Source organism: Sorex araneus, chromosome 1 (genome assembly GCF_027595985.1).
Source record: "Sorex araneus isolate mSorAra2 chromosome 1, mSorAra2.pri, whole genome shotgun sequence".
NCBI classification, from domain to species: Eukaryota; Metazoa; Chordata; class Mammalia; order Eulipotyphla; family Soricidae; genus Sorex; species Sorex araneus.
Window position 1 is genome coordinate 103,214,824 of NC_073302.1, and position 27,675 is coordinate 103,242,498.

General features: G+C 47.7%; 1 protein-coding gene across 8 annotated transcripts in view; it reads right to left on the reverse strand.

The window, feature by feature from the left end:
• The window catches only part of CTNND2 (catenin delta 2), a 902,659-nt gene that overhangs the window by 210,743 nt on the left and 664,241 nt on the right, over positions 1 to 27,675 (reverse strand). For all 8 annotated transcript variants that reach the window (XM_055141787.1, XM_055141773.1, XM_055141779.1 and 5 more), the window contains one exon: positions 15,789 to 15,921. In XM_055141787.1, coding sequence (XP_054997762.1) covers positions 15,789 to 15,921 — 133 coding nt within the window. The remainder of the gene's footprint in view (positions 1 to 15,788; positions 15,922 to 27,675) is intronic.

Consider the following 27,675-nt stretch of genomic DNA (forward strand, 5'->3'; position numbering starts at 1 on the left):
ACCCAGTGCCTCTGAAATCTATGTACCATCCACGTGGGGAAGATTTTATTCGCAGCATCACAGGCATGGCTCTCTCGGGAATTCTAAGGAAATGACAAGTTTTCTAGTACTTTCATTAAGCATTTCTAGGTCATGCATCTGCTTCTAACTTGACATTACAATATGCTACATATATAGCCACATAATAAATACGGACCTCTAGGTATCGATGTATAGCTAAACATATTTAAGAGACAAAGCAATTGAGCGAGGCCCCCTATCCTTGGCACCCCTGGAATGGAATCCAATGAGCTCTGTGAATTACTGTATTACAATTTCAGTAGCATTAGTTTTATTTTTTCTTAAAACTATGTACAAATACACAGTGGAATACGACTCGGCATAAGAAAAAATGAAATTTTGCCATTAGGTCGACAGAGCTGGGGAGTGTCACACTGAGCAAAGTTAGCCAGCAGGAGAAGGACAGACACAGAGATTCCTTCTCCTTCGTGGACATAAAGAAACACGGGGCCGAATGACAGAGGCTCAAAGGAAACCGTAACTACCGGGGCGAGTGGGGGTGGGGAGGGCGCTGGGAGGATGGTGGAGGCAAGTGGACACTCTGGTGCGGGCAGCAGTGCTGAGAGTTTTCTGGACGAAACCTGACCAATAGCAGCTTTCTAAACCACAGTGCTGAAGGTGGAACAAAGCAACGTTGTGGATTCAGAGGATGTCAAAGCACACATCCCGGAGGTATCGCACTCCTAGAACAGAAGTACGGAGGCACAGATGCCTTCTTCCAGTGAATCGTTGCTGTTTGAAGGTCTTCCACCCTGGAGGGTGCCAGGTTAAATGGCAAGACCCCCAATACTCAACCACAGACTCCTCTGACTGCACCCCTACTTTAGACATCAGCTCTCAGCATAGCTTATCAGTGGAGATTATTTTTCATCGTCAACACATGGAGTTCCAAATTTTAAAAACTCAAGTTTCCTCATTTTCAGTTGAATTTGTTGGTTTTCTCATTTGCATAGTACTGTAGCACTGTCGTCCCATTGTTCATCAGTTTGCTCGAGCGAGCACCAGTAATGTCTCCATTGTGAGACTTGTTGTTACTGTTTCTGGCATATCGAATACGCCACGGGTAGCTTGCCAGGCTCTGTCGTGTGGGCGGGATACTCTCGGTAGCTTGCCGGGCTCTCCGAGAGGGATGGAGGAACTGAACCCAGGTCAGCTTCGTGCAAGGCAAACTCCCTACCAGCTGTGCTATCGCTCCAGTCTCATTTATGTATTAAAAAAAAAAAACTGGATACTGACATCCCTTGGTTTGTACTTTAAGATTTTCAAAGGTCTGTGTGTGATTACATGAAATAATTTTTCTGGATTGGAAAGAAGGTTCTAGTTATACTCCCAGATTGGAATAGATGAGTAGCTGCTGGGACTTGGGGGAAGAATTGTGTTTTGTTTTGTTTTTAAGCACACACAGTAGTCAGAAGCTTTGTGTTTTTCTCCCTCCTTTTTAGAACATACAATGATATGCTCTGAGAGCAGTGAGGCAGGCGAGTAGACAGGGAAGGGCCCTTGGCAATGGAATTCCTAGGAAGTCATAAAACTAATTGGGTCAAGGTGGCAAACACAGGAACCAAGGCCTGATAAGACCCTCACCTGGCACCAGCAACAGACCCAGAGAAGGCTGGACCCCCTCAGAGAGAAGCTCCAGCAGGAACAAAAGGCCAGGAAAGGAATTTCAAAGAAGGTCATCTCCCAACTCTACCCCTTGGCAACCACCCTAGCAACGGACTCTTACCTAGCTAGGAAGCCCCATGTGGGGCAGGAAAAACCTATAAAAGGTTTTTATAGCAAAATCCCTCTTTAAAAAAGCCACATTGAACAAAGGAGGCGTACACATATGCTGTCCGAGCCCATGTGCTGCTTGTGCCCACATGGCCGAGCACATGTGTTGACCGCATCTCCCCTCTTGAGATATGGACTTTCATGCTTTCATAGCTAATGCTGGGATGTGTGTAGTGGCTCTCTCTGCCTTTGGAGAAGGCTGTGTTCTCTCTTGAGCATGTTATTCTCTCTGTCTTTTTTTCTCTCCCTCCTTCCTCTTCCTAAAAACCTCTAAAGAAAATCTGTTTTCACCTCACTGCTCATCTACTTCTGAAAGTCTTTTCTGTGAGGCAAGACAAGGCTTGGTAACCCTGTAGCTATAAACTTTGTTGTAGCTGTAAACTTTGAGACGAAGCTTTCACTGACAGGAGAAATACCCTGTGCTGAACATATAAGGACTTGAAGACAACGATGGCTCAGATGATGGCTAATAGACCCTGCCGCTTAGAATATTATACAACCATGAATAGAATATCACTTCCCTAGCTAACCTTATGCACATTTCTAATGTGTTTTTCATATATAACTTTTTCATTTTATGAGGGGAGGGTAATTTTTCCTACAAGCAAGTGCCAAGACTATGAACAAACAGGGCCTACTCTACATACACCTGCAACTTGTTTATGGAAGGCAGTGCTGAATATATTAGCTAATTATAGATATGCAGATACCTCATTTTCCTTAATGCTAAATCTTTATTAAAGCCTGTGAAACAGGGTAATCCCTCAGACCCAGGGATGAATCGTCGATTTCCATTAGATGAACTTGAGCTCAGCGGTAAAGAGATGATGAAGAAGAGCCTGAACAATATGGCAGATTACTTATAATTCCAAATCTCCATATTCTGCTGCCAATATTCAGGGTTTAAAACACTAACATGGGAAAATCTACATTGAAACACAAATGATCATCTATTTATTTATTTCTCAGGGTGATTCTTGTAGAAAAATGTCTAGAGTCTGAAATATTGGCAAAGAGAGGGGCTATGTTAGCTTTGAAAACTAAGAAATTCTATGAAAAATGGAAGTACTGATTAATTTAGACGTACAATAGCCAGAATTTTCTGACCAACGGGATTTCTACTTCTTTAACAAATCTAGTCTGGTCTAGGTTTCCTGGCTACATTTTTTTGGTCCAGCCATTCTAAGCCCTCATTTTCTCATGCTCTTTTGGGACCAGCTAAAATGAAACATCTGTAAACATTATTTATGGAAGGTAAGAGTGCCAAACTTTCCAGGGCTTTATTTGTAGGATCAAATTCTCACTGGACAACAAGGTTCAAAGTGAATTTTTAATGGTAAGTAAATGGGATGCTTCTGGGTAGAGAATCTTTTTTTTTCTTTTTAATTTTTTATTAGAGAATCACTGTAATGTACAGTTACAAATTTATGAACTTTTGTGTTTGCATTTCACTCATGCAGTGATCGTTTACCCAGCCCTCCACCAGTGCCCATTCACCTCCACCAATGATCCCAGTATCCCTTTCACCACCCCCACCCCATCCCCCACCACCCCACTCTGCCTCTGTGGTAGAGCATTCCCTTTTGTTCTCTCTCCTATATGCATATGTATTTACCTGGTGCTACTTGTTTAAGGTCCTGCTTGTTAAAGGTAGGGTGGCATCAAAAATACCCTCCAGCCTTCCCTGGGAAACAGCTAGCAGGATAAGTGGGAGATAGAAGGACTTGGAAGTATTTTTATTATTATTACTATTTTTTATTAGTGAATCACCATGAGTCACAGTTACAAACTTATGAACTTTCATGTTTTCATTTTGTTTATATCCCTCCACCAGTGCCCAGTCCCCTCCACCAATGTTCCCAGTATCCCTCCCACCCTCCCACTCCATCCCCACCACTCCCCACCACCCCACCCTACCTCTGCGGCAGGGCCTTCCCCCTTGTTCTCTCTCTCTCCTTTTGGGTGTTGTGGTTTGCAACAGAGGCACTACCTGGCCATTGTGTTTGGTCTATATTCTATTTTCAGTGTGCATCTCCCATCCCGTGCGGGTCCTCAAACCACACTTACCTGGTGTTCCCTTCTCTATGTGAGCTGCCCCTTCCTCCAGTGTGTGGGGCCAGCTTCTAAGCCTTGGAGCCAACCTCCTGGTACTTATCTCTACTATTCTTGGGTGTTCATCTCCTATTCTGTTATTTTATTTTATATCCCACAGATGAGTGCAATCTTTCTATGTCTGTCTCTCTCTTTCTGACTCATTTCACTCAGCATGATACTTTCCATGTTGATCCACTTATATGCAAATTTTATGACTTCATCTTTTCTAACAGCTGCGTAGTATTCCATTGTGTAGATATACCAAAGTTTCTTTAACCAGTCATCCGTTCTCAGGCACTCAGGTTTTTTCCAGATTCTGGCTATTATAAACAGTGCTGCAATAAACATTCAAGTGCAGCCCTTTTGGAAAACAGTATGGTTGCTTCTCAAAAAATTAGAAATTGAGCTCCCATTTGACCCAGCAATATGACTTGGAAGTATCTTTAACTGCAGAAGAGGAACACCCCAGTACATCATTCATTCAGTTGCCTCTTTACTAAAAGTACCAGGATGGCATTTCAGTCTGTCAACAATCACTTCTCTGGGACTGAATGTCAGTATCTCTTTGAATAGCACAGACTTCTTCCAGCCAGCAAAGTCGGGACCCGTTGTCACCCCACCTCCCCATTCCAGCCCTGCCCCCCACTCCCTGAGAAGCTCTGTCTCAGAAAGGAAACTACGAGATGCCTGACGGAAGCCAGGTGCTCACGTGTGCAAGGCGCCCTGTGACATTACAGGCTGTCATGGGTGTCTTCAAGACGTCAGAGAAAAGCAGTACAGGGAAGTATTTCGTCTTTGAAATGCTTCTCTGTGGTCTGCAAAGCAGGACAAAAAAAAAAAAGAGAGAAAATCTATATGAACCATGAACACGGAGTCAATTTGCCTTGTAGATAAAATACGGGACAGTTAGGAAGAAAACCCGCTTCTTTATCATTACCAATAATTCACGAATGATCTTTAGGAAGGAGAAACACTGAGTTGGAGGCTATAGGTGCTGGCACCAGGAGGGGCAGAGGTCAAAGCAGGATTACAGGAAGGCGTGCCAGGATGTCTGTGAGGGCTGGGCAGACCCACGGGACTGACGGGTGATGCTGAGGGCTTCCATTCCTTGGGTCCTTTCCATTTGCCAAGCTCCTACCATGCAGTTTCTGGCCTCCATCTGGTCCCCCTTCCCTCTGCTGCTTTCCCAGCCCTCCCAGTAGAGTCCGCTGCCTTTGCCCCCTGCTCTCGTTTATCTGTCTCTGATTTGCAGCGATGGTGGCTTCCTCCCACCCCAAAGAAGAGATAACGGACAGGGAGAGCTGCTTCCTCCCAGGGGAGAGATGAAGTGCCAGCATTGCCCCGGGGACACTCTGCCTGGCCCACGTACCCGGAGAGACTGCCCTGTCGCTGGTCTCAGCCCTGGGATCATGCCGGGTCTTAGGGCTAATGAGGTTCTGGTGAGTTTCCCTGTGGGGTCTGTACATATGCCTCTGTTTTCAGGGAATATTCCTTTTTATTCTCAGTTTTTTTCTTTCCAACAATCCTTGGAAATGGGAGATAATTTTAGCTGTTGAGTCTGTTCTCTATATAAGTCACTAATTCCAGGGAAAATTCCTTTTTCACTCTTAAGGTTCTATTTCTTTCCAACAATCCTTGGAAACGGAAGACAACTGTATTCAAGGGAAACAGAAATCCTTTCACACCTAATTTAAATAATGAGAGAGTTTATGCCTACTCAGTGCTTTACTTTGCTATCCAGAGCAAAATTAATTAATGATTGTATTGTAAAAGAGCAATTTGAATTCCGGGGTGTGTTTTGTTTGTTTGTCTGTTTTGGGCCACACCTAGTGACGCTCAGGGATACTCCTGGCTCTGAGCTCAGTGGTAGCTTCTGGCTGTGTTGGGGGACCAGATGGGGTGTTAGTCAGCTGCACGAAGGCTAGCATCGTACCTGTGGAACTCTCTCTCCAGACCCCCAAAAATCTGAATTCTGAAGAACTGTTAGCAAAATACTTTGTGTTTTTTTTTCCCCCCCGGATATTAGGCATTTGCTTAAAAAGTGCACTGGGGCTACCAAAAAGTAGTTGTCATAAAACATCCACGGGTAGCTTTCCTGGAAGCACTGAAGATCATTTGTAAGGATAAAGTGAGCACAAGAGGGAAGAGAGTTGGGAAGAGGCCAAAGGATGGTTTGTGTGGAGCACAGCAACAGGAGCCAGAGCAGGGAAGACCTGTCCCTGCACAGCCAGGAGGGAATGAATGTCTGGGTGTATCTGACTAGCACCAGGTATCTGGTGTGAGTCCCATCCCCCAAGAACTGTCACCTAACTGCATTCCTAACTGCAGCATCTAGCCTTATCTGCGATTGGGCAGGGGCAATGCAGAGCTGGAGAGGTGATAGGTCAGTAACGCTGAACTTTATGTGATTGGAGCATCCTTGTAAGTCGAGACCCTCTACAAGATTCGTCTGCAGCTGGCAATAAAGTGAGTGGCCATCCGCCATCTCCTGGAGTAGTTTATCCGAACACCCTTCATCCTTCGTCCTGCGTCTGCCTGGACCCGGTGCGCAACGTGTCTGGGCACGTTGGGGAAAAACGGTTCCCCAACAGGTTTGGTCAAGGAGACAGTAAGAATCTGTGTTGCAAGCCATAATGCCCCAAGGTAGAGAGAGAGTATGGGGAATATTGTCTGCCATGGAGGCAGGGGGAGGGTGGGGAAAGGGGGGTATACCGGGATATTGGTGGTGGAGGGATGGGTGTTTGATCATTGGGTGATTGTAACCCAAACATGAAAACTTGTAACTGTCTCATGGTGATTCAATAAAATTAAAAGAAAAAAAAATCTGATTTTGAATGACTGAAGTGTCATTGAATCAAAATGAAAAGACTTAAAAAAAACAAAGGCCACAGAAGAGTGGAGCAGTTTGAGAGCCCCCTAGACAGTGGTCAGATGTGTGACACCGCCTGGTCTCCCAAGCACAGGGGGTCACATGGCCTGGAGACCCCCGTAGCCTCTCACTGAACCGCCTGCACTGAACCGCCAGCCTGTCTGGCAGGAAAATCGCCCCTGGGGTCCCCAGGCCTCCCGAGCACTGCTGGAGGAGGCCCATAAGTAAAATCAAATATAAAATGGACAAGTCCACTAGGGTTCTGGCTCTCTCAGGGCGGCCCTGGCCGCCCGAGGCTGCCCGGATGGCCAGGACGGTGCAGGCTTCTCACGTGTGGCTGAGGAGGCCGGGGGCTCGGGACTTAGACCAGAACTGGAACAACAATCTTGGTGCGATCGGCAAGGGGGCCCGAGATGCCAAGGGCGGAGTGAAAGGTCACTTACACAGAGTTGGTGCCTAAGACAGAGAGGGCGGGGGGAGGGAACAACAAAAGGGCGCTGGGTCCCAGAGCAGGACAGGAGAGGGGGCGGTGTGGCCGTGCGGTGTCAGGTACCGAGAGGCCATCCTCCTGGCCCTTGTCTCTGCTATCCTTGGGTGCCAGTCTCCCATTCTGTTACTTTATATCCCACAGATGGGTGCGGTCCTTCTAAGTCTGTCCAAGGCCATTTATCATTGACTTTTATCAATACGAAGTAAATCTCTAAATGTGAACTTTCTCGACTCACCATTAAAATCCTAGTGCCATTCCCAACACGAGAACTGACACCCCTCTACCCTTTTCTCCCCCAGACTCCTCCTTCTCCACCTGCTGGCGGCCAACCTACTTTCACACAGTCTAAGAATGACTTCTCCTCTTACTTGTACTCTATCGGTTTCAGTTATTCACATTCCACATAGGAAAGAAAGCTTCCGGAATGATCCGTCACTTTCAGACTTATTTCCTTGAGCCTCAGCATCTCAGCTCCATCCTGTTCACTAGCTGTCCAGTATCCCACGGAGTGGGTCGGCCAGAGCGTCTTTTTCCATTCATCCTTCAAGGGCACCTGGGCGGTTCCCATGCCTGTCATGAATTGTGCTAGTATGGGCAGAGTGCAGAGAGCTTGACCCACGGGTCCCTCCTCTGTGGATGCATCCCCAGTGTCCTGCATTGCTCAGCCCTGCAGCAAGATGCCTAAGTCCCTCACAACGCTTGACAAAATGCAGGTGTCAACACTGACCTTCGAGGGGCTCTGCCCGGATGCTCAGAGACACTTTCCCAAGCACCATTTCGTTGCAGCTTGATCCCTCACACCATGCCATGTCCTCAGTCCCAGGCTATGATGTCTCCATGCCCAGTATCCAGTGTCGCCATATGACACGGACAGATTCACATAGGGACTGGCTGACTCTCACCCCTACCCCCAACCCGGGCTTCTTGTTCACAGCTGTTTCGCCAGGGCCCGGGACAGATCCTGGCACTTTATAACAGAGGAGCGAACATCTGTGGGGCGACGAGATTCACCGATTCTACCTCTCCCGGGATATCAGCGTAGAAAGGCTTGGGATAGGGTCTTGTTCTGGCAAACAGTTCTCGGAGTCCAACTCCAAGTCCGTGGGCAGGGGGAATCTGCTGGCATTAGAACCTTAGCTTCCTAAGCCAGTAAGAGCAGACTTCAAAGGGTGACTGATGGGGAATGAAGTCAGGCAGATATCCCAGACAGACACTCGGACTATGAAACAGGCTCTTTAATTTAGCCCTGCGACTTAAACTAATAATAACCTCCATTTCGGAGCTACTTAGCCTGCCGGCAGATCTCTTGGCAATGTTACAGAGTCCCCAGGCCATTAGGGGCGTCTGGGAGACTGAGGCTGGAGAGACAGAGGCACCTGTCCAGGGTCACAGAGAATTAGACTGGTGGACCACAGGGCTTGAAGATAAGCAATTTTGCTCCAGAACTGCTATTGCCAGCTCAGGCTGCTCTGTCCACAGACTCCTACCAACATGCACACCCTTTTCGGACATAATAGGACAGCTTAACATAAATGGGAGAGAAGAAATGATTCAAGGAAAAAGAAATGGTTGAAAAGACCTTTCCCCCATGCTGTGAGACAGAAAGAACCAAGTGTAAAACGGAAATTAGAGAAGCCTTTATGTGCGGGAGACTAGGACAGGGTGACTGCTTCCCTTTGGCAAACATCTGGAATGTTCCAAGTCACCCTGAATAAAATAAAAATCATGGGGGAGGGGAAGTTATATGCATTTTAATACTCAAGTCAATTTCTACGTGCAAGTTAACATCATTAAAGAGAGAGAAGACAGATTTTATACACAGAAACTGCTTCTACAAGTATATTGAATCATTACTCCAGGAGCAAATGCTGGGTCAATATGCAAATGGAGTGAAACCATAGGTATGTGTGCACTGTCTCTGTCTCTCTCTCTCTCACACACACACATATACACACATACACACTCACACATACACACATATACACTCAAACATATACACACATATACACACATATATACACTGACACACATGTACTCACACATATACACATATACACACTCACATATACACATATACACACTCACATACACATATACACTCACATATACACACATATACACACTCACATACACACATACACTCACACATATACACACTCACACACATACACATATACACTCACACATATACACACTCACATATATACTCACACACATATGCACTCACACATACACACTCACACATACACACATATAAATCCACACACATATACTCACACACATGGACTCACACATATACACATATACACACTCACATACACACATATACACTCACACATATACACTCACACATATACACACTGATACACATATACTCACACACATACACTCACACATACACACTCACATATACACACATATGCACTCACACATACACACTCACATATACACACATATGCACTCACACATATACACTCACACATACATACACACACTATACATGCCCACACATACAAACACACACTATACACGCCCACAAACATATGTACTAACACACATGCACTCACACCACATACACACTCACACCACATGCACATGCACATGCATACACATACATATACATACACACGTACACAAATACACACACATAAACACATATACACACATACACACATATACACTCACACACATACACTCACACATACAAACATACACACATATATACAGTCACACATACACACATACACACTCACACATACAAACACACTCACACTCATATACACACCCTCACACACAAGCAAGGCCTGCACTTTCACCGTGCCCTACCTCACAGACCCCTGAGAGGCACGTTTCTCCATGGGAAGGAGCTGGTTTCAAAGAAAACACGTTTTAAGTCACACTCGTGCACTGCTTCACGGCCCGTTGGGCCGCAAGGGACCAGTGATGCGGGGCTGCCCCGGGTGACCACCGAGCCAGGCGGGCAGCAGGCGAACCCCTGGGATGGTGCAAAAATCCACGAGCAGAGCCACCCTGGGACACAGTCAGAGCCGAGCCACGCGCATGGCACTGCACGGCCATCACTGAAATCCAGCACTTAACCTTTGATGAAGAACTTATTAATTTAATATTTAAAATGTACCTAATTAAGAACACCAAAAGCTTCATGGGAATTCCTTTTGTCGCCTGAATGGGTTCGAGTATATTTATCTTGAGGAGCTCCAAGGTCCTGAATACTCCCAGATACATGCCAGCACAGGTCCCGGGGGGCTATGATGGTGTGGTGAGGGGTGCCCTCTGCAGGCCCCCTCCCGGGCTGCAGGAGAATAAAGGGTGGGGCCCTTCAGTGGGCGCAGGTAACTAAGACTCGGGCAAAGCAGAGAGGATGGCTCTCTGTTTCAAGAGAAGTCCCTCGGGGTGGAGTTATGGCACAGCTTGTAGGGTGTTTGCCTTGCATGTAGCTGACCTGGGTTCGATTCCCAGCATCCCATACAGTCCCCTGAGCACCGCCAGGAATAATTCCTGAGTTCAGAGCCAGGAGCAACCCCTGTGCATCACCGGGTGAGACCCAAAAAGCGAGAGAGAGAGAGAGAGAGAGAGAGAGAGAGAGAGAGAGAGAGGTAGCGAGAGACAGAGAGAGACAGAGAGAGAGGGAGGGAGAGAGAGATAGAGACAGAGCGAGAGAGGGAGGGAGGGGAGGGAAATAGGAGGGAGAGACATAGAGAGAGAGACAGACAGAGGGAGGGAGGGAGGGAGGGAGGGAGGGAGAGAGAGGGAAGGAAGGAGGGAAGGAGCGAGGGAGGGAGAGAGAGATAGAGAGAGACAGAGAGAGAGGGGGAGGGAGGGAAGGAGGATAGGAGGGAGAGAGAGACATAGAGAGAGAGACAGAGATAGAGAGGAAGAGAGAGAGAGAGAGAGAAGCCCCTCAAACTCTCCTCAGAGAATTTCTCAGAAATAAAAACTTTGGCAAAATACCAAAAGTTGACAAACCCGTGGGCACCTGTTGCAAGACACCTGAAGTCTTTTCCACCCAAGCAAATTCTGTCCTGAGACTCTGATGACTTCCAGCTCTGCCAACCACTGGGGAGGCAGAGGAGAGGCGGGCACGATTCCACCAGCCCGAGACCCACCGGTGTCAATCACGCCTCTGCCTGGGAGTCCAGGACCCTCCCCATCGCCTTCACTGTGATGCCACAGACCCTCTCTGACCCTTTCTCCTTCTCCGGGCACCGCGGTTTCTCTCAGCTGCTTTCCTTCTTTTTTTTTTTTTTTTTTTTGCTTTTTGGGTCACACCCAGCGATGCTCAGGGGTTACTCCTGGCTTTGCACTCAGGAATTACTCCTGGCAGTGCTTGGGGGACCATATGGGATGCCGGGGATTGAACCCGGGTCGGCCGCATGCAAGGTAAACGCCCTACCCACTGTGCTATCTTTCCGGCCCCTGCTTTCCTTTTGCTCCCATCACTGCCTTCATCTGAACTTCGTTTCTGACACCGTATCTCAATGCTTGGACAGTCACTGACCAATACGGTCAAAGTTCGGCACAGGTTCCAGGGAGTAAAGGGTAAAGGAAAAGGCACTCGCCCAGCGCTGGCCCCAACCCGTCCCCGCCTCCACAAGTAAGCCCTGTTCGAGACACCCCTGGCATGGCCTGCTCCGTCTCCATTATCCGAGGGTGCCCACATTGGCCAAGTCCAGCTCTCTCCACCCCCCTGCTCCAGAGGGGACAGGGCACTCTCAAATCCAGGACTGGACCAGCAGGGAAAGGGAGGGCCCGGCCTTCGTCAGCTGAGTGATGGAAGCTTGAGTTCTCAGCCCGGCCCCTGTAAGACCTGGCCTTGCGGGGACCATCTGCCTGCCTGAGCTTCATGATGTGGAAACGGTCACAGGCCCTAGCGCAGGGAGTGAGACCAGCACTGATCTATATCCCGCCCCGGCAGGAGATTTCATTCCGCTCTTGTGCAGCGGCCTCGCCCCTGCGTGAGCAGAGTCAATACCAATAATGAAATGCAGACCGACGGGCTAAGTCAATCCGATAGAATGCAATAGAAAGACTGGAAGACTGAGTACATTTGGGAAGGTGAGTGCCCGCCGGATTAGTATCTGGACCACAAGGAATTACCAAAGTCAATACCTGGGTCTGAAAACACGACAGGCAGCCGTCCATCCCAGAGAGAGGAGCGGGACTCAACGGTGAGGAGGAGAAGATGCACTACATCGAAGAAAACTCCCCCCCCACACACCAGAACGCAGACGTCGGGGGCCCCATGTGTGAGGCTCCCTGTGCGCCTTCTCTGAGGCTGAAGGGCAGAGGAGGAGGCGCCAGAAAGCCCTTTATTCTCTACTTCCCGGGGGGTCTTGGCACGTGCCCTGGTCTCTGGAGCACAGCAGCAGGGGCCAGAGCTGATAAGACCTGTTCCCGCACAGCGACCCCCCCGAGGGAGTGTCTGGGCGCATTTGACAAGCACCAGGTATCCTGTGTTGAGTCTTACCCAGCCTCCCCGAGAACTGTCCCCTCACTGCAGCATGCAGCCCTAACTGGGACTGGGCCGGGGGAAAGCAGAGCTGGGAAGGGGACAGGTCAGTAATGCTGAACTTTGTGACTGGACCGTGCTCGTGAGCCGACACCCCCTATGAAATATATGTGTATCTGGCAATAAAGTGAGAGGCCATCAGCCGTCCCCCAGACTGTTTCCTCCGTGCGCCCGTGATCCTTCACCCAGCGTCTACCTGTGTGACCCCAGTGTGCAACATTTCTGGGCATGTTGGGGAAAAACGGTTCCCCAACACCGAGCCTTGGGCCTTTACTGATTCCCGTCACTCTCAACAACTTGACCTTCAGACTCTGTCTACCTCTATCCCTCCCCTCCCTCCCTCCCAGCCTCCTGGTGACTGGAACCTTCTCCGAGTTTCTGACGGAGCCTTCCGGAGGAAGCCAGCCCTCCAGCCCTGCCTCCCTCAGAGGAAATCGCAGCTTCCGGTCAGCCAGCTGCTGGGAGAGTCCCCGCGCCCCTGGAGGACACGGCCACGCATGCACAGCAAACTGAGCAGAGTAACAGCGCACGGCACACATGGTGCCCGCAGACGCACGGAGGAGGAAGCCAGGGCCGAGGCGTGTGATGAGGGGAAACGCTGCTTCCACCCTCGGCAGCCTGCAGACGTCAGGCCCTGCAGGACAGAGATGCAGGGTCCTTCTAAGGAGGCCCCAGGAGTGGCCAGAGCACGAGGCCGCTGAGGTGCTCCAAGAAGGGCTCAAGGCTGAACGCTGAGTGGGAGAGACTTTGGGAGTCAGAGGAGGGACCGAGCCTCTCCCTGCATGTCCCCGTGTAGCCTGGGTGCCGTAAGGAACTGCCTGCCCCTGCCCCGTCACGTGACACTGGGCTCTGACCGCGTCTGCACCCCCTTCTTCTCCCCACATCTGAGAGACGTGGAGGGAGTTTCAGGGCCTTTCCCGGGGTGCCAGTAGGAGCCAACGCCAGGCAAGCCAGCTGCCATCTCCCTTGCACAACCTCCCCTCCCCCACCTCTGCTGGGGGGCGGTAAGCCACGTTATGAGAGGTGCCCCCCTGCCTCCCGGCTGTGTGGGCTACCAAGCGCCAACACTGGAACCAAGTGCGGGTGTGGTTTGGGTTTTGGGGGTCACATCCAGCAATGTTCAGGGCTTACTCCTGGCTCTGTGCTCAGGAATCACTCCTCACAGTGCTCAGGGGACCGCATATCCAGGGCCGGGGATTGAACCTGAGTCGGCTGCCTGACTCTCGCTACTGCTCTCAGGTCTCCGGGACCCAGCTTGGGTCAGAATCCATCCTACAGCGCTGGGGGTACCTGCTCGTCTCTGAACCAACTTGCTGCTGGTTGAGGAATAAGCTGGACAGAACTTTCTAGAAGCCAGCGAGAGGGCATTTCGGCAGAGGATGGGGGCAATGCCTGAATTAGGAACCTGTCCTGGAATCCTGATGGTCACTTTATTGAGTTTTTATCCAACATGGACTAATTTTTAATTAAGCATGATGAGAATTTTTATTTGGCATCAAAACCACATCACTTATTTATTTTAAGGAGGGGGATTTGGGGAAATTTAAAATTAATTTGGCGGAGGGGGGACGGAGATCTAGTACAGCAGGTAGGGCTCTTGCCTTACAGGCAGCCGGCCCAGGCTTTATCCCTGGTGTCCTCTATGGTCCGCCCCCCCAGCCCTGAGCACAGAACCGGGAGTAAACCCCGAGTACCATCAGGCACGACCCCAAAACAAATAAAATGAAATGAAATGAATCTTGGGTGAAATTTTTTTAAATTTAAATGTTCCCTTTGCTTCCCTCTGGTGCGGAGAGTACACTCCTGGCTCCCAGCCGGCAGGCAGCAGCAGCCTGCACAGAGCTGCCCAGTGCCTGGCAGGATTGCCCTTTCCCCCCCGTCGCTGCTACAGACCCCCCAGGGTAGGCACTGCCCTGGCCACTGCCTGCCACATGTTGCTGGCACCACCGGAATTCTCTCCAGCTGTTCTGAGCAAAATGTCTCTAGACGCTGTTCAAGGTCCCCCGTGGGGCAGCTCAAACCAGCCAAGCACCAGAACTCTATACCCATCTCACAGACAGACATGCCTTTTCCGGTAGGAACGGTCCTGAATCCTCCCCAGGGATGAGGCCAGTGGACGGGAGTTACCAAAAATAAATAAATAAATAAATACATGAAATAAATAAATAAAAGCTAACGGGCTCGATTCATCTCAAGGCAAGCAAGCAAAATCTATAATAAATTGCAATTATATCTCTGAATCTCTGCTCTGCACTCTTAAACTAATTGAGGCTCATCCTCAAAACTGCTTACATGCTGTGAAGACGACTCTTTACGGCTGATAAAATCTTTTTTAAAAATGTGATGACTCAGCTGCTTCTATGCAAATGCACGTCCCATGTCTGAAAAATCAAAGATCGCTGACCACCACGATTTTCTGAAAATATCATAAGCCATAAAAGTATTCTCAAGTCACAGAGCAGGTTGATGATTGCCTACCTGTGGGACAAAGCAACAGTCTCTTCAGTGGGCTACAGATGTCCTAGTCTAGCCTGGGTGTCTCTGAACGTCTCTCTGCCTGCGAGACCCTGTGTGATTCTGCAGCACCCCACATCCCACATACTGACTCCAGTCATCTTTTCCAACAGGAGGAGACAGCGGGAGACACTTTGCATTTCCTTAGCAGCAGGGACAAGTGCAGAGAGGGGTCTGGGCAGAGGAGGGCAAATCACCGCACACCGCACACCACACACGGACCAGTCTCCTGGTCTGGTCTGCAGAGACAGCATTTCCCCGGCTCTTCCATGCTTCGGTCTTCCAGAAGCTAAGAGAGTTCCCGCATGGCAGGCCAATGGATTTGGCAGCAAAGGCCATGTGTCTGCATCACGGTACACCAAGATTTTGGAAGCCTGAACTTCCTTTTTAAGCATCCTGTAAAATCTTACATGAGCTTTCCTGGTACCCGGGCTACCGGGGAATCCACACACACCTACCTCGGCTTTAATTTTGTTGTCTCCGAAGCAGAGGTGCTGTAAATAGGCGGCTGCGTTCGACTGGACGGAAGGGAACTGGTGTTGCAACATCTGAATCACCTCAGGCAGCTCGGGGTCTCTCCATCCAAACTCCCTGAATGAGAGGAAGGCGGAGAGCATGAGCGAGAGCTTGTGCACACGGCTGCCACATGGCTAACACATAGCTAACACATGGCTGCCACATGGCTGTCACATGGTTGACACATGGCTAACACATAGCTAACACATGGCTGCCACATGACTGCCACATGGCTAACACATAGCTAACACATGGCTGCCACATGGCTAGCACATGGCTAACTGAGGTAGGTGCCCCCAGCAGATCTCCCGGGGGACTGCTTACACACCATTGTTCAGTTTCCTCACTTAGAAGCATCCAGAAAGATGGCCTCGAGTAACTGATTTATAAGTGCCACACATATGATTATATATGCACATAAATACATATTACTTACATACAATTTTAGGTGCATTAGCAAGGTACATGTTTATGAAGATTTATGGAAAAATTACTTAAAATGGCACACAATTTTATAAATATAGACATTTTTAGGTTGCTTAAGTGGATCCCTTATAAAGGCATGCTGAGTTAATACTATATTATTTCCACAGTCTGGCTCAGGTAGAGCATTCGGCCACATCCTCAGACAAGGAGAAACCCCCAGAGCAGGAGTGTGAGCTCGGCTGGGGGAGTGGCAGCAGCATTTTCAGCTTTATTATTTTTTATTAGTGGTGTTGTTATCATCATTATACGCTCTTCTTGAAAAATACATACCGCAATTCTCTGGGAATGGAATTACAGCAATAAGAAGACTTTATAAAAGGGAATTATTTATTTAATGAGCTACATTTATTCATATAACGTTAATACATCTTATGCATTATACATTCTTTTTCCTGGTTCCTTGCTTTTTGTGTCTGAGCCACTCCAAGAAAGTTGGCTGTCTGTCTCATTTTTAGCAGCGCATTCCCAGGGGCCAGGGAGAGAGCGATACGTGGGAACTCCAGGTTTGCGCTCCACCACCACATGGTCGCTTGAGCACCGGCCAGAACAAATCCTGAGCACTGAACCCAGAGAATCACCAGATAAGGCTCCAAAATGGAAGGGGTGCGAGGCGGGGAGGGGTGAGGAAGGATGTATGGTCTAAGTATCTGACCATATGACGACACATGATGGAGTTCTAATGCCAACGAACTTTCTATAAAAGCAGCAAAACCTGTTAGAACAAGGAGCTCCCAAGGTCCTCGGGTGGATTCTAGCTCGAAAGGAAGGATCCCATTTTCAGCAGAGAAACAAGCAAGCGACCTACAAAACCACAGACGCCTCTACACGCTACTGCTTCCCTGAGCCTAGATAAGGCGCCCCTACACTCCTCCCCTGCACCTAGACCAGAAGCCCCCTACACTCTACTACTCCCCTGAGCCTAGACCAGACGCCCTCTACACTCTACTGCTCCCCTGAGCCTAGACCAGGTGTCCCTACACTCTACAGCTCCCGAGCCTAGACCAGACGCCCCTACACTCTACCGCTCCCCTGCGCCTAGACCAGGCGCCCCTACACTCTACTGCCCCCCTGCGCCTAGACAAGACGCCCCTACACTCTACTATTCCCTGCGCCTAGACCAGACGCCCCTACACTCTACTATTCCCTGAGCCTAGACCAGACGCCCCTACACTCTACTATTCCCTGAGCCTAGACCAGACGCCCCTACACTCTACTATTCCCTGAGCCTAGACCAGCGCCCCTACACTCTACTATTCCCTGAGCCTAGGCCAGGCGTCCCTACACTCTACTGTTCCAGGTCTGGGAACCACTTTCAGCAATAATTAGGCATTTGGGCAAGCTTGATAGTTTGATATCGGGCCCAGAGGTGCTGGAAATCTGAGGCTATACCCTGCCGTGCCTTGGGGTTGTGCAGTGTCCAGGATCAACCGTAAAGCCTCCAGCACCCAGGGTACGTATGGGTGCTCCATCTCTGTCAGCTCTCTCCACACCCCCTGGGATCCTTTACAAAAGGATGCCCTAAGTAACCGTGGATGCATATGGCAAATTATTAGGAACCAGACATGTGTTATTAACTACTGAAGCTGCTGAAGAGTACATGTGTGTGTATTCATATGCACGTATGTTACATGTTTAAATTTTTGCAGTGTGAAAGATTTATGTACTAAGATATAATATATAAATGGGTTTACATATAATATATAAAACACAACATTTTTTAAGTGACATTTAATTTTTAATGACCTTCCACTGACTTATCGTCAATGAGACACTAAACTTGTTTGATTTTGTTTTGTTCTGTCTTGAGGACCATATCCGGCAGTGCCCAGGGATAACTCCTGCGGGGTTCAAGGAACATATGAAGCCGGCTGGCTGCGTGTACCAGGCAAGTGCCCTACCCTCTGTACGACTCCAAACCCACATTATACTTATTTAAAAGATACAGAGTAAGAAAATGTTAAAAATGGTACATTAAAATACACCATCTTAATACTCAGCTATTAATAAAGATTAACACTGTGCCTTTGGAATATAATTGAGAATTGAGGTAATTGTGTCAAGTAAGGTACGATAGAAGATAAAAGGCAATTACTGGATAGTTTCCCTCACGTGTGGCATAGGAATCCCTAAAGCAAATGAACTGGCCCCAAACCAAGGAAGGCCGAGGCTCGGTCAAACCTTGGCACTTAGCAGAAGGAAGGGGGAGAAAGGTGCGAGCCGTGAAAGGGTCTTACTGGAGGTGGGAGCGGGATGCTGTAATATGTCACCCAATGACCAGGCTCCAAAAGCATCAGGAGAAAAAGGTTCGGATTGAAAAACCGAGATGGCCCTGGCTATGCGGGTGTGTGAGCTCAATGCTCAGACAGAGGCACGGAGCTGTGCCCCAGCACCCTAGAATCCTGCAGACTGCTGAAAGGAGAGAGAACGGGGGAAATTGTGTGCCATGGAGGCAGGGGGAGGGCTGGAAAGAGGGTGAATACTGGGGGCACTGGTGGTGGGGAATGTGCACTGGTGGAGGGATGGGTGTTCCATCACTGTATGACTGAAACTCAAACATGAAAGCTTGTAACTATCTCATGGTGATTCAATAAAAAAAAATAAAAACAAAACAAAACAAAAAGAATAGTGCAGGCTAATGGTCCGTCAACAAAAGGGGGGTGATTCTCAAAAATCTGTGCAATCAGCCTGTGGAAATGAATCGCACCTCATCGGGGCCACGGATGGCCTTGGCCTTCCATGCCATAGGGTTGGCTTAGCTCCACGCTCAGCCCTGCCGGCCGGCTGGCTTGCGGCTGAGCAGACACTCAGAATCTGCACCTGGGCGTGCTGCTGGCGCGGAGAGACAGGAGAGATGGGAAGTCCTCAGAGCTACATCCTGCACAGACGGCAGGCTCTTAAGAAATGTCAAGTATTTAATCTACCAGGAGGAAGAAGAGAAGTAAAAGGCTTAAGACCATCTCCAGAAGCTGAACTCCTAAGCCTCATTTGTTACTGGGCTTCCCTATAGAAATGTTACTGGTGGGGAGGATATGCAAATGTAACCTTTTCTCCATTAAAATTTGTCACCGGGACCAACAATATTGTGACTAAACCCTTCCTCTGGCTGACTGACTGGAGTTGTGGAAATCACAGTGCCCTGGGCACACAGCTACATAGCAACAGTTGGAAAAGCTGTTTGGGGCCCGCATGTCCCCAAACCCGAGTGGCCGGCTTGTCACAACATTGGATCAAATTTATTCTGTACTCAAAAGACTCCCAGAAACCAGGCAGGGTCCCAGGAAACCAAAAGCCAATTTTCAGCAAAACTGTGCATAGCTGTGTTCATTTTCAGCAAAGATCCGTATGTGTGTGTTTGTGTGTGTGTTTATGTGTGTGTATCTGTGTGTGTGCATGTGTGTGTGTCCCACATGAAAAAAAAATCCCTTCAGATACATGAGTGTAGTTTCTCTGAAGATGCTAATCAGTTCTGCTTGTTGATAATTGCCTAGGGGAGAAACTGCAAACTAGTATCCATAAACTTTCCCTTGTAAGCCATAATGCCTTTATGGTAAGTGTTTATTTTCTGTGACCATGTACCCATTCAAAACCTATCGGTCTCCAATCCCTCTGAGAAAATCACCTGCATGGGACCCGCCAGTGGGAGCAGAGAAAAAGGGCTTGAAGAATAGGACTAGCGGGGCAGCAGGGCAAGATCAACTGCTCTTAAGCGTGCACAACCAAAGAGAGTTGGAATTTCCCTCAGGGTTAGATTAAGAATTTGACACAGTTACAAAGGCCTTGGGGCTGGAGCAATAGCACAGTGGGTAGGGCATTTGCCTTGCATGTGGCCAACCTGCGTTCGGTTCTTCCATTGCTCTCAGAGAGCCTGGCAAGCTACTGAGAGTATCCTGCTCACACGGCAGAGCCTGGCAAGCTCCCTGTGGCGTATTTGATATGCCAAAAAAAGTAATAACAAGTCTCACAGCGGAGACATTACTGGTGCCCGCTCGAGCAAATCAATGAACAACGGGATGACAGTGACAGTGACAAGACCTTGGTTACCTTCAGAAGGTCTGAATATGTAAACAGAATCATATTTCCTAAAGTTCCACGTTCTCCCCACTGGTGGGCAATCCCCCTACTCCAGGGGGATGCTGGAAGATTCCACACTGAGGTGCCTTTGGGTGCAACTGGGCATGTGGGCGGGGCTTGTTATTTGTTTATGTCAAGGGGAGGAGCCAAGTCATTCAGGACACACACAAAAATAAGCTTAGAGGGGCTGGAGCAATAGTACAGCAGGTAGGGCGTTTGCCTTGCACGAGGCCGACCTGGGTTCGATTCCCAGCATCCCTTATGGCCCCCAGAGTACTGCCAGGAGTAATTCCTGAGTTCAGGGCCAGGAGTAACCCCTGAGCATTGCTGGATGTGATCCAAAAAGCAAACAAAAACAAAAACAAAAACATACCAAAAATAAGCTTAGAAGCTTCTCACATAAAGGTTTATATGAAAAGAAATCTAATACCAATTAATGAACTAGAACTAGAAACATACCAGGTGTACATCATTGAATGGAGAATACATTTTTATCAATTCGGGAACCACATCACTAGACAATTCTCTTGGAAATAATAGTTCTTTCAATATTGCATTTATTGAAACTTCCACACTTTAGAGAGACGCCACACATATAGAAGTAGATGTTTTCTAATCCTCAGAGCACTGTGATTTAGGATGGCACCCCTGGCTCCTGGGCACTGTAAGAACTTGTCCTGAGAAGTGGGTTCTGGTGTCTTTACAAAGTGACCACATCCGTACTCAAGGCTGAGTCCCGTGTCGGACAATGACTTAATCACAGACACTGTGGATTTCAGTCCTGCAGCTGTTCAGAGCTGCATCAGTTTGTCTTGATCGCCTCACTGTAGCTCTCCAAAGACCCGCAATGCAGATGATGTGCAATAGAGAGATACACCCCCAAAAGGCAATCTGAGTAGAATCTAATAAATTTGGCCTAAGAGGTACAGCAATGTAGTTAAAGGTATTAAAATGAAGTGCCCAACTGTCCAAAAATAGTACCTATGTATTTATGGTTTCCTTCTGGTGTAGGCGGCAGGTGGACAGGGAAGGGTCCCCATGGCAATGGAATTCCGAGGATGCAGTAAAGTCACCCAGCCCCCCAGCCATCAGGGCCCATCGTGGCACAGGACGTAAGGCCTGAGTGGCCTCTCCTGGCACCAGCTGCCGACCCAGAGCAGGCTGGAACCTCCCTCCCCGAAGAGAAGCTGCAGCAGAAACAAAGACCAAGAAAAGGAATTTCGAAGAGGACCACGGACCACTCACAATTGTAACTCCTTGGCACACCCTAGGAACGGACTCTGACTAGCTAGAAGCTCCACATGGGGTGCGGTGGGAAAAACCCTATAAACGCCTTCTGGAATAGAGGAAGGGCACTGCATCTCCCCTCCTGAGACGAGCACTGTGGCTCTCTCAGCCTTGGGAGAAGCCCTAGAGTTCTCTCTTGAGCGTGTTACTCTCCCTCTCTCACTTTCCCTCCATCCTGCCCTGTCCTACAGCCTCCAAATAAAATCTTTACTTCCCTGTCCATCCGCTCCTAAAATTCCTTTCTGTGAGAAAAGACGGGAACCCCGAAACCCTGGGGAAGCCTAGGGCTGACTTTCCTTTCCTGCAAAGAGCAATTCCTCACTCCAACCCGAGTCCACGGCTCCAGGAGGAATCAGGTGGTGGGGCTCAAGTTCCCATGCAGAGAAGACCAAGTGGACATCAGGTGTGGCTGGACGGCCACCTGGTGGGGTGCGTGGGGCTCTGGTCCATGCTATGTGGGTGCTCGTCACAGACCTTACCAGTCCCTGCCTTCCTAGCTGGGCCCCGGGGTGGCAAAGGTGGATTGGGAGAAGATGACCGTCTCTCTCCTCTCTGCCTCACATAAGCCACCCTTGGGGGCCCACCCACCTCACCTCCAGTGAGGAAAGGGTTTTTGGGAAATCAAAGACAATCGTGGGGCTTGTGGACATACATACTGAGTTCAGACTTCAAGCAGCTTGCGTTTTAGCAGAGAAGACATCCTCACCAGAACGGTCTAAGGCAGAAACACCCTGCACACAAGCAGTGTCCACCTAGAGGCCCTGCAGCTCGCCTGAGAACTGAGAGCAGCTGGAGGGTATCACCTTGACGCACCGACTCTGGCGCTGCAAGCCACAGCCAAGTATGAACCACTCGTCAAAGAATGAAACAAAATGAAGTCAGAGGGAAAGGACGGTAGTAGGTGGCCGCTCACATCTGTGGGGTAGAGAGAAAAAAACAAGGCAATACACAGCACTGAGCCTCGATAAGCTCCTGGACGGCAGGACTCAGATTACTGGGGGAATGAGCACTGGCAGGACGAAGAGATAAACTAGAGGTGACAGAGGGAGAGAGGTGGCGGGTCCTGGGCTCTCTGGTGACGAGGCATGCAGCGACTTAGGGAATCGCTACCAGGTGAGTTAAGGCTATTGGAACCAGGTTACCAGAAGTACAGTAAGAATAAATCACTGAGAAACAAAGCAATAATTCTATTCAATTAGGATGGGCATAAGTAAAAGAAGTAAATAATAAAAATAGTGTCTAGTTGGTCTCCTCCTTTAGGGGTGAGGGAGGCTGAACCACACCTGGAGGTACTGAGGACTTAGTCCTGGCTCTGTGCTTCCTGTTCAGGGATCACTGTGCATTGGGCTCAGCGGGGTATCGTGGACTCAGCCAAGGTCCACCTCAGGCTGAGCTCACCTGCCATACTTTCTCTCCTGCCCTTTTTCTTTTTGCGTAAGTGCTAAATTCAAACCAATCTAAGGGATGACAAAGTACAATGATTATTTCTAATGATGATTTCCAGAATGTTACAGGGTCACGTTTTTGGGCTTTCTTTACTAATAAAAGTGGAGTGAATTATAGCTGGCACTCCCCAGGCTGAGGGGCAATACAGGCCAGAGACATCAGTGGCTTGAGCAAGGTCACAGGAAACTGAGAGCACGCAGGCAGATGATCAACTGACAAGGTTCAAAGTTCATTCAAAGGAACACTCAAAGTCCCTGCTATCCCATCTGTCAGTCTATCTCCAGTCCAAAGCCATGGCTTTTGCCTTTGGATTGCTGACAATAATTACTAACAGAAAAAGTACTTCAGTAGAAAAGAGTACTAACGGTGTGTGTGTGTGTGTGTGTGTGTGTGTGTGTGTGTGTGTGTGTGTGAGACACCCGGTTATCCAGTGGTGGGAACCAAGGGTCAAACTGAGGTTGGCCGTGTTGCAAGGCAATTCCCATCACCTCTGTGTGATCACCCACGAGAGTGTCAATTCTTAGGTTATAATTTCCTGTTGGGTTGGAAGCCAGGCAACGTAAGTGGTGGGATTCTGGAAGAGCAGACATCAACTATTAGGTGGCTCTTTACACCATCCGGGCAAACATCTACAGCGACCACTGCCACTAATTATAACCGGTGGCTGAGCAAAGTTGATCTTGCTGCACCCAACAAGAAGCAAAAACATTCATCATGAGACTGTGGCACATCTCAAAGGGATGGGGATAAAGACGGATTCCAGTATTTGGGCTTGAGCTCAGTGCTTTGGTGCAGATTCAAGAGAGCAGAGCTATTTCTGGGATGAATGTGACCAGAATCTCTGTGTGTGTGTGTGTGTGTGTGTGTGTGTGTGTGTGTGTGTGTGCGCGCGCGAGGCAGGAGTGGAGAGTGGAAGTGGTGGTATTCTATGACTGAGGATCCTAACGACTGCTACTTGGAAAGAGAGAAGCTGCAGACGTGGGTTGGTCATTAAAGCACCAGAGGAAGTAGCTGCCTTCCTCCGTGCAGCCGATCTGTGTTCAGACGTCATTTCCGAGCGATCTCAATACGGTCTTGATTCCTCATCACTACAGTAGTCTGTGAATGTTTAGATTGACATGTATGAAACTGTCAGTGCTCAAAGAACAACACCGACACATGGCTGGAGACACGGGTCAGGGCCTGCCCATTCGGCATGGAGTTGCCCAGTGAGGCAAGCTGGGATCACAGAGAGAAAAAGGAAGATGTCCCCTGGAAACAGGCTTTTCCAAGTCTGCTGCCTGGAAGCGGTGGCATTCTGGGAATTACAGTCACGCTCTCAAGCTCTGTCAACATGCAACCAAAACCAGAGGAAAAGTCAGACAAGGCAAGGCAGTGGCCTTATCTTCATGGAGCCAAACTCTCTGTGTGTGATACAGGAAGTCCTACCCTTGGATGCAATTAAAGAGTTCAACCAACACTTCACTGTAATTCCTGATGAATGACTTTCAGGGTTATGTCTCAGATCTTTTATCCCTGTTGCTATTGTTACTTGTTCCGCATTAGGGATGGAGGAAAACCTTTGGATGGACTAACTTCCTTAAAATGAAAAGGAAAACAATGAAAAACAGCAACCATGGAAAGGTTTTGAGTAGGTCTACAGTTTGTGGAGTCCATATCGCAAACAATCTCTAGGTCTATTTCACTTTACTTGAAGGGATTCTAGAAAAGTTCTTAATACTTTGGGCACCCTCCCAATATGAGGGGATAAAGAACCACAGCTTCCAAGTGTCCATTCACAGTTAATTCTCATTATCAGACTTTCCTTGCAGAGGAATACTAGCTGTGAGGCACACATTCTTCTCTCATATTTCACAGCACTCTTGCTCTAAAACTATTCATTGACTTCAGGTACAGTGTCTGGATTTTTCTAAATATAAAGTATAGAGGCTAAATTCATCCTTCATTTCAAATAGCCAACAATGGGTATTTATGAGTAATCCCTGTAGCTCCCGGGTGAAAGGGATATGAGGCCAGCTGTCTACCATTGTAATGGGAGATTCCATATCTCTGCAACTGAATATATTAGCAAGCTTCTTATTTAAGTGCCCTAATAAAAAAGAAGGCATTGGCTTCAAGATAATAGTGTCCAATTACCCTTAATCTCTTCCATTGATAAAGTCTTAGACGAGGCTTTTATTACATCTGTGTCTGCCTAACTTTTAGTAGAATGCCTGTGATTAATTTGAAAATTAATTGAAAAGTTTGCAGTGAGTTTAAAGCTATTTTGTTCATAGACTTTTATCATTTAAAACAGGTAGATGGGTGTACAAGGCAGACACACAAGGTCGATATGAGAGAAAAACAAGCAACTTGCGATACATATAGCTTTACTTAGGCAAATAACAAAAGCATATAGTATTTCTTTGATCTCTTTCACTAATTAAGAATTGAAACTTTTTCATTTAGAACTCTATTATGCGTTAGAAAAGTTGTTTTCAGATCTCTCTCCATAGCAATAAGCCGGAGCCCCAGGAAAGCAGTTAGTTGGGTCTGTAGGACAAGCTCTTCCTCTGGGCAGGCCTGGCAGGGGACAAGGTGGCCCTAAAACATACACAGCCACACACACTCTCGCCAATCAATGTCACTGAAACAAGAAATGCATTAACCTGTATTTTAACGCATCTACATTAAGTGTACTAATATCTATTTAACACAAATTTATGAAGGTTCATACTATTAAATTATCACATAACAGGGCTAGAGAGATTGCAGGGTCACTGGCCTTGCAGGTGGCCCCAACTGCTGCAACCCTGGTTTGAATCCCACCATGACACAGGATCCCCCAGCACCATCGGCGACAGGCTAAGTAAACAGATCACTTTCAAAAATACTCCATGACAAAAAGAAGGCAACATTTCAATATATATTTGTGATATATTTAAAATACCGACTTAATATGAAACGAGTTGCTTTTACTTTCTTGTGAGTCCTTGTATTTACTGCAAATTGCTTTTCAACAAAGTTAGTGAAGCAATTCAATGAAGAAAAGGCTAAATTTCTAAATAGGTTGAAATGATTATTCACATGTAAAATGAATTTACGTTTAATTTTTTAATGTTATGTTTTAATCATAATGTTTAAATTAGTTTTTTTCTTAAATTTAGACACTGATTTCCATGGCTAATATGATGGGTCTTCTCTCATCTATCCAACCACTTCATGTCCCCATCACTCCACACTGACTCCAGATTCCCTCCTACTTACTCAAACTGACTCCTGACAAATATTTTTTTGAATCATTATGATTTGGGTAGTGTTGATAGTAGTATTGGGTCTAGCGGTTCAGATATATAATGATACTTTGTATAAGACAAGGATGCCTACTTTCCCTACTATTCTATATGGTACTGGAAATCCTAGCAGTAGCAATTAGACAAGATAAAGAAATCAAAGGGATCCATGTGGGAAAAGAAGAAGTCATATTGTCAGTATTTGCAGATGACATGACAATATATAGAGACCCTAAGGAGTCCCTAAAACACTTTCAAAAATAATAAACCAGTACAGCAAGGTAGCAGGCTACAAAATTAACACAAAAAATGTATCAACTTCCTATATACAAATAGGAAAACAGAAGATATAAGATATAGAGATCAAAGAGGCCAGTTCACTTAAAATAGTGCCCAAAACATCAAGTACCTAGCAATCAACTGCACAAAAGAGGTAAAAGACCTTTACCTAGAGAACCACAAGTCACTTATGAAAGGGACAGAAGAAGACAACAGGAGATGGAAAAGTATTCCATCTTCATGCGCCAGAAGAAACACTGGTCAACCTATCTAAATCACCACAAATACATTTAATACACTCCTCTTTCAAGCAATTTCTTAACTGAAATAACATTGATTTATAAAATTTGTACAGTTCATGCTATCACTGGACAGCAACAGGTTTAGATACTGCATGAATTTTGTCACAAATGCATAAATTTACTTTTTAAAAATCAAAATTGGGGGCCGGAGAGATGGTTCAGTGGGTAGGATGCGTGTCTTGCATGTGGCTGACCTGGGTTCAATCCCCGGCATCTCATATGGTCTCAGAGCACCATCAGAAGTAATATATGAGTGTAGAGTCAGGAGTAAGCCCTGAACATCGCCAAGTGTGGTCCCAAAACAAAAACAAAACAACGAAAGAAACAAAACCCAGTCACTGCAACACTATTGACAAAGGGGAAGACCTGGAAACTGAACCCAAGTGCCCAGAGAGAGACTATGAGGATGCAGTGGACATGCACAATGGGAACTACTCAGCTTTAAGTGAAGGTGAAATCCTGCCTTAAGCTCCACCCTCGGTAGAACCAGAGGAGGTCACATCACGGAAAATAACCAGGAGGGGAAAGACAAATACCCACGGCCTCACTCATGTGTGAAACAAACAGAGCAAGGGAATGGACAGAATCCAATAACAAACTCTTAGGCTCTGGCCACAGAGCTGAGGTTATCTAGGGGGTGGGCAGGACCCCCAAGCCCTCCAGGAGTGATCCCTAGACACAGACTC